Source organism: Galeopterus variegatus, unplaced genomic scaffold (assembly GCF_000696425.1).
Source record: "Galeopterus variegatus unplaced genomic scaffold, G_variegatus-3.0.2 Scaffold2009, whole genome shotgun sequence".
Classification (NCBI taxonomy): Eukaryota; Metazoa; Chordata; class Mammalia; order Dermoptera; family Cynocephalidae; genus Galeopterus; species Galeopterus variegatus.
The window spans coordinates 293,647-301,690 of record NW_007728120.1 but is presented as its reverse complement, the minus strand read 5'-3'; the positions used below and the strand labels follow the sequence as shown (position 1 = coordinate 301,690).

Sequence of the window (8,044 nt, the reverse complement as noted above, 5' to 3'; positions counted from 1 at the left end):
CCCCCTTTACCCCCCCCCCCCCCAAAAAAAAAAAAAAAAAAAAAAGAATCAAAACGTAGTTATAAACTAAAATGAAAGACTACTTGTTTTCAAACTTAAGCTTCTCTCAAGTGAGTAAATGTCCCAATTTATCTAAAAGTTCAGAATTCCCACTAGACATAAGGGTTGCCTTGATCTCTCTTGTGCTGTCCTACCTGGCATCACCCTTAAACTATATGAGGTAGCCAGAAAGAGCCAAGAAGAACTCTCTCCCTAATGAGTCCTTAGTCCTTAGTGCTGGTGATTGTGGCAAGTGTCAAGAATTGTTGGGCTCGAGCCTCTAAGATGGAGCTCCCTTGGGCCGGCCCGTGGCTCACTCGGGAGAGTGCAGTGCTGATAACACCAAGGCCCCGGGTTTGGATCCCATATAGGGATGGCCGGTTCGCTCACTGGCTGAGCGTGGTGCTGACAACACCAAGTCAAGGGTTAAGATCCCCTTACCGGTCATCTTTTTAAAAAAAAAAAAGATAAGATGGAGCTCCCCAGATTGTGGTGGGGGGAACCCTGGTTGGAAGGGGAAACCTGTACTGACTTCCTGTTTTGTGTCCCCAGACTATACCATTCTAGATTGCATTTACAGTGAGGTGAACCAGACCTACTACGTTCTGGATGTGATGTGCTGGCGGGGACACCCTTTTTATGACTGCCAGGTGAAGATTGATACTCCCTCATGTCTTTTCCTGTCTTCTCTCCTCCTAGGAAAGTGGCTCAGCATGTGGGTTTGGTTCGTGACCATTTTCTTGGTGTGTACAGGATGTGGTATATCAAGAACATTATCTAATGCTCCCTGCATCTCTGAGTGTGTTTAAATTAGCTTAATTTTAAAAAAGAAATAGGAACTAAGGAAAGTACAGCCATTCTTGCAAGGAGGAAAGAGAGAGAAACAGCAGAGGTGTAGGCTGGGACTTTGTAGCAGCTGCAGCCACCCCCTCACCTCCAGAGTATTGGAGGATTGCTGGCAGGGAAGATTGTGGGGCAAGGGGGATACCATCTTGTACAGGTAGCACCAGGAAGAGAAGGTGGAATGTAAAGCACCATCAGATAGACTCCTACAACCTCCGCTCCTTCACCAACCACATCCTGACCCTGAAAATGGGCCTCCCTGGTATAAAACGAAGCCTCAAATCTCAAAGGCTGTCTCTAGAAGGAGACTTTTCAGGTAAGGAGAGGCCCTGATATTTTCCCTTCTAGTTCACCTTCCCCAGTGTTTTGCTCACGTAGTTGATTCTAACGGGTGGACAACAGCAGTCATCGGAGTGAGGCAGGCTCAGCCCCACAGGTCACCATCTCTGTTAGCAACAGTCCCCGCATCATTGTCCCAGAATATATTGGTGGTTTTATGTACTCCCTTTTGCTCTCTGTCAGTTTATTATAGTGATTCTCAATGTGTGGTCACCAGACCAGGTGTATCAGAAAATTGTTGGACATGCACATTTTCAGACCTACTAAGTCAGAAGCTGTGGGGATGGGGATTATGTTTAAACAAGTTTCCAGGTGACCTTCCTGCAGGCTCAAGTGTGAGTATCACGAGTTGTCACCATAAGTTGCTTCTTTCCATAGCCATTACCACATGCTGGGTTTCCAAATCATACCAGGTGTTGATGCTTCAGAATTCTAAAGTCCACCTCATTCAAAAAATAACAGTCAGGGGCCGGCCCGTGGCTCACTCGGGAGAGTGCGGTGCTGACAACACCAAGGCCCCGGGTTCGGATCCCATATAGGGATGGCCGGTTTGCTCACTGGCTGAGCGTGGTGCTGACAACACCAAGCCAAGGGTTGAGATCCCCTTACCGGTCATCTTTATAAAAAAAAAAAAAAAAACAGTCAAGATTTTCATTGCTAAGCGCTTGGTGGACATTATCTCATTGAATCCCTTGCAACAACCCTATAAAGTAAATACTGTTATTCTCATCATATAGATATGGAAGCTGAAAGCCATAGATGTTAATTAAGTATGTTGCTCAAGTGCAGAGCCAAGTCTTCTACTCAGAACATAAATTCAATCCAGAACATATTTTCCTTTAATTCTGTCGAAGGGTGTTTTATAACATGCATTCACAGCAAACAAATTTGGTAACTAAAACCGCCCATATTTTAATAATATAGTGAAAAGAGTATATGCGTGTTTTTTTAAGTTTCCAAAAACAAAATAATGTAAACTACAGAAGGGTACATATCAGTAATTCGGAGAATAAAGTAGTTTAGGAAATTTATGAAAAGTAACTGTATAATAATTTCTAATACTCAGGATTAAAATAAAACAAAGGGGCTAACATAATGTACTTTGGAGTTGGACAGTCCTGGGTCCTACAGTATTTTCTTTGTGTACCAGGCAAGTGACTTAACCTCTCTGAACCTCAAGGTCTTCACCTGTAAAATGGAGATAATGATAATACAACTCCCAGAGGGTGGTTGACAATTAATAAGATTATGTGTTTAAAGCCCTTCACGTGGAGCCTGACACAAAGAAGGTCTTGAATGATAAATGTTGGCTCTGCTATTAATAATTCTACTGGACTTTAAGAAAAAAACTTCAAAGATTTTATAAGTAATGACAAAAGGTCTTAGGTCTTTGTAAGCCAGGCTATTTAGAATGCGTGTTTTTGTTGATGTTAGAGTTTCAGATGAGAAGTATTTCATCTTTCTACTTCCCTTCTCTGTGGCAGACCGATTTCCGATTCTACTGGATGCATTCAAAGTTACCAGAAGAAGAAGGACTGGGAGAGAAAACCAAGCTCAATCCCGTAAGGCCTGAGATTAGAATGACAGAGTGTGGGCTTAACAGTCATCCAGATCTGAATTTCATTTTTGGCTTTAATATTTACTAGGTTAAGTTAATAACCTCACTTGGCCTTAGTTTTTTTATCTGTAAAACAGGGTTAATAACATCTAACTTACGAGGTTGTTATAAGGACCAAATGATAAAAATACACAACTTCTTCTGGAATAATACTTATGGTAGGTGCTCAACAAAGAATGGTTGATATAAAATGCTACTACTTTTATTAATAATGCTATTTAGAATTCCAGTGCAGTGGTTCTCAAACTTTAGCATGCATCAGTGTCACCTGGAGGCTTGGTAAAGCATAGACTGTTAGGCCTCACCCCCAAGGTTTGTGAGTCGAGGGGCGGGGGGCACTGAAAATCTGCATTTTTAACAAGTCCTTCAGTATTGCTGCTGCTGGTCCAGGGACCACAGTTGGAGAACTACTGCTCTTGTATCAGAGCTGGGAGTGCCCTCATCTAATCAGTCCCTTCATTTTATAAATGAGAATATAGGTTTAAAAGAGGGGACTGCCTTCCCCAAGGTGCCACAGTCCAGGATGATAGCCCAAGTATCTCGGCTATCTTCTCAATGATTTAAATATGTGATAGTTATTTTCACAGCATTCTATTAGCTAAGCTATGCAGATTGGCATTTGCTTGGATCACTTGCAAATTTTTTTTTTTTTTTTTTAAGATGACCGGTAAGGGGATCTTAACCCTTGACTTGGTGTTGTCAGCACCACGCTCACCCAGTGAGCAAACCGGCCATCCCTATATAGGATCCGGACCCGTGGCCTTGGTGTTATCAGCACCACATTCTCCCGAGTGAGCCACAGGCTGGCCCCACTTGCAAAATTTTTTAAAGGCAATTGGACAACCAGTTATAGGAGAATAAATACAATCAGTACTATCAGTGATGTTATCAAGTAGATCCTAGAAGAATATGCATTGAGGAAGAGAAGAACATGGGAGCTGCTCTCTCTGAGATGGTGGTCTAAGTGCTCTACATGTATCATCTTACTTAATCCACACAACAACCCTATGAAGTAGATACTTTTATTATCCCATTTTCCAGATGAGAAATGGAAGCATATGGAGATTAAATGATTAGCAGAGCTGGGATTCAAACCCAGGCAATCTGACTTTAGAGTTTATAGTCCTGATCACTTTATTATACTGCTTCAGTCTGAAAATCATTTTTTTTGTTGTGAAAAAGGCTTCACTAGCCCTTCAATAGGGATAGCTGTCATAGAGCCAGGAGAATATACAGTGGTTTTCAGTCCTGACCACATGGCACAGTCAACTGGAGAGCTTAAAAAAAATGCCTGGGCTCCCTCCACTCCAGACCAGTTGAATCAGAATCTCAGGGTGGGGTCTGGGCATCAGTAATTTTTAAAAGCTCTCCAGAAGATTCTGGTATATAAGGGAAGGTTAAGAACCACTGACCTAGAAGTTCAGAGGGCAGGTTGGGGAGAGGTGGTAGGGAAGGGTTAGACTAAAATCTTTTCTTCTTTGACAGAGCTTTCCAGTTGCTAGAACCAATATCATTTGTAACATTTACTAATTCTTTGTTCTAATTTGTATTTCAGTTTAAATTTGTGGGACTAAAGAATTTCCCTTGTACTCCTGAGAGCCTGTGTAAGGTGCTGTCTATGGATTTCCCTTTTGAGGTAACAAAACCATTATTTTTTATTTATTTATTTTTTTTGTCTTTTTTCGTGACCGGCAATGGATCGCAACCCTCAGTGTTGCGCCCGTACCGGACCGGGACCGGCAACGGGATCGCAACCCTCGGTGTCGCGCCCGCACCTCGCTTAGCCAGTGAGTGGGAACTGGTCTGTATGTGGGATCCGAACCCTCGGTGGGAGCGCCACCGCGCTCCCAAGCAGCGCACTGTAGCAGTGCGCCACCGGGCTGGCCCAAAACCATTATCTTTACTATGGGATACAGAGAGACTTAGTTATACCAGGTGTTAAGATATCCTCTGATTTTGCTGTGTCAAAGCATCAGAAAAGGGCTGAGAGCTGATTCTGGGAGAGGGATGTGCTTGCTGCCTTTCAGAGCCTTAGCTCCACCCCTGCCAGATAAGTCAGAATGCCAGAGCTGGGGCCGGCCTGTGGCTCACTCGGGAGAGTGTGGGGCTGACAACACCAAGTCAAGGGTTAAGATCCCCTTACCGGTCATATTTAAAAAAAAAAAAAAAAAAAAAAAAAAAGAATGCCAGAGCTGGAAGAGCCCTTCAAGGACAGCTCAGCCAACTGTTTCATTTTACAGATGGAGAAACTGAGGCCCAGAGAGAGTCAAGGATTTCCATTCCTGGGTCTTTCTCATGTGCCTCTTCCTGCTACAAGCATGAGAACCAGGACCCTTGTTTGACAGCCATGGCTGGTTATAAAAAAGGGGCCTCTGTGACTGACCCTAACAAATGTTTGAAGTCCTAATCCTTTTTTGCCCAGGACTTGCCCAGTTTTAGCACCAAAAGTCTCACGTTCTCAGTCCTGGGCAGTCTTTTGTCATCCTCAGAACCTGCAGTTACCTTCTCCAGGCTCAACAAGCAAAGTTTCCTCTGCCCATCATATCCTTTAAAATTCTGCCTAGTCACTCACAGGTACTATTTGTTTGAAGTGGATATAATTCTGTAAAAATCTCAGCTTCCCGAATGAGGAAATGGCAAAGGCTGAGTTGCCTTCATTTCTGGGAGTCAATTAAGAAGGTGGTAAGAACACCATCTTTATTTATAACTCTTATGCCCCAGTGACAATAAATGCTTTTTAGAGATGAGTCACTGAATCACGGAAAAGAAAATGTGGGGCTGTAGGATGTCTTCCCGTTGAGAAAAACTGAGTTTCCCAGAACATGGCTCGCAGACAATTTAGGGGGAGGTTTAGACAGCCAACAAGAGCTGGGGAAGCAGGGCTTCTGGATAGCTGGTTTCCTCTGTGCTTAGCAGTCTGGTGCTTCAGAGGGGCCTGTTCAATTCCCTGCTTTTTGTTGCATGCATGGAGCCCATCCACCGCTACAGGGACCTCTGAGTAGTAGAAATTGCATGGAACTTAGGGACAGAAGACCTGGGGTCATGTTAAATTTCTGCTTCGTATTCACTGTGTTTTTAGGAAGGCCCCCAGAACTCCCTGACCTGAGCAGCCTCATCTCTCAAACACCCTCATGGTGGGTACAATGGTAAAAAAGTGGGTAGGAAAGTACCCAGTAAACAGGAAAGTGCTATTTTTACTTGTATTTTCTTTTTTTAAAAAAAGATGGCCAGTAAGGGGATCTTAACCCCTGACTTGGTGTTGTCTGCACCACGCTCTCCCAAGTGAGCTAACCGGCCATCCCTATATAGGGATCCGAACCAATGGCCTTGTTATCAGCACCACACTCTCCCAGGTGAGCTATGGGCCGGCACTTTACTTGTATTTTCTAAAATTTAGTGTTCTAGGCCATTTCTTCATTTAGAGAAACTATATGTGTGAGAGGCAAGGACTCTTTTTCCCTCTGGCAGTGACCCAGAAACAGGATGGACCTCAAGAGCTTGGAATAGAGAGCCTATTCCAAGAGTGTCTAGGCTCTCTTGGAATCATGTGGCCCCAGATATCATTTCGATCCTGAATTTCCCCTCTTGTAGGTAGATGGACTTCTCTTCTACCACAAACAGACCCACTATAGTCCTGGAAGCACTCCTTTGGTGGGCTGGCTGCGCCCCTACATGGTGTCAGATGTTCTTGGTGTAGCTGTGCCCGCTGGACCGCTGACCACCAAGCCAGAATATGCTGGACACCAGCTCCAGCAGATTATTGAGCACAAGAGGAGCCAGAAGGAGAGTGTGAAGGAGGAACTCACACACAAGGCCTCTGCGAATGGGCACTATGAATTGGAGCACCTGTCTACCCCCAAGCTGAGGAGTCCTCCCCATAGCCCAGACCACCCTGGGAGCCTCATGGAGAACTAAAGAGTGTAGCCTCCTTGATGAGTCACAGGAAAGAAGGAAGGAAGCCAGGCTCCAGAAGGAAAACTGGGAAGGAGGACAGTGACAACAACAGGTGACTTCATTTTAGAGTGGACTTCCTAAAGCCACTCCAGCTAGAAACAGCTTATCTGTTATCTGTAATGCTGGCTCAAACACTTGGAGGAGGTTCCCAGATTGGATGGTATTCAGATTGATTTGAGCAGCTCCTACTGTGATAAGTGTATCCCAGATCCACATTGTAAATATATGTAATTCTTAAGAAGTTCTTTGTGATTCTTAAGCTTTAGACAGCCATGTAACACGCCCCCCCCTCCAAAACCATGACTATTCAAGTCTTGGCCCATTTCACATTTCATTCTTTTTAGCACTCAGACTGTCTGCTGAGTTTCCAGTTGCTGCTGCTGGTAACGTCATTTTCTGAAAGGTCTTACCAGGAACTGCAGTTCTTGGTATTTGAATATGTTCCCTCTTCTGAGAAGACAAGTGTGATTTTCTTTGGTTTAGACATTGCCAGAGATAAAATGCAAATGGAGTCCATTCACTCCTTCAACAAATGTTTAAGTGCCTACCAGGAGATAAGCCTTGTGCTTGGCCCCTGTTATGTAGAGCCTGTTATTTTTATTTTTTTTTTTCCTTTTTTTTGTCTTTTTTCGTGTCCGGCAACGGATCGCAATCCTCAGTGTTGCGCCCATACCGGACCCGGACCGGCAACGGTATCGCAACCCTTGGTGTCACGCCCGCACCTCTCTCAGCCAGTGAGCGGGAACTGGTCTGTATGTGGGATCCGAACCCTCGGCGGGAGCGCTGCCGCACTCCCAAGCGGCGCACTGTAGCAGTGCTCCACCGGGCCGGCCCTGTAGAGCCTGTTCTGAAGATGGACAGGACCCTGCCCTTGAAGAGCTCACAATCCAGTGAGAAAAGAAACCCACCAGTATATAGAGCTGGTAAAGTGATTGCTTTAGTTGCTGAAGGGTGCATAGAGCATGGGTGCTGGGATGCAAAGAAGAGCAGACAGAAGTTTCACAGAGGAAGTTAGAGCTGGGCTGAGGCTCCAAGGAGGGACACAAGTGTGTTCTGCAGACAGGGAGAGGAGGAGTTCCTCACAGAGGTAGGAGGATATGCAGCTGCATCCCTCCAGAGCAGGGCAGGTCTTGCTTTGGGAACTGAAGTAGGTTCAGCATTGCTTGAGTATAAAGTAGGATTGGACACCAAGGTCAAGGGTTCAGATCCCTGTACCAGCCAGCTGCCAAAAAAATAAATAAGATGATGATG

General features: G+C 44.7%; 1 protein-coding gene across 1 annotated transcript in view; it reads left to right on the top strand.

Annotated features, from left to right (window-relative positions):
* The window catches only part of SNUPN (snurportin 1), a 20,441-nt gene extending 13,407 nt beyond the window's left edge, over positions 1-7,034 (top strand). Inside the window, exons 6-9 of the mRNA XM_008580056.1 lie at positions 592-689; positions 2,706-2,783; positions 4,395-4,475; positions 6,431-7,034. Of these exons, the coding sequence (XP_008578278.1) occupies positions 592-689; positions 2,706-2,783; positions 4,395-4,475; positions 6,431-6,754 (581 nt within the window). The 3' untranslated portion in view covers positions 6,755-7,034. The remainder of the gene's footprint in view (positions 1-591; positions 690-2,705; positions 2,784-4,394; positions 4,476-6,430) is intronic.
* Positions 7,035-8,044: the final 1,010 nt, after the last annotated feature.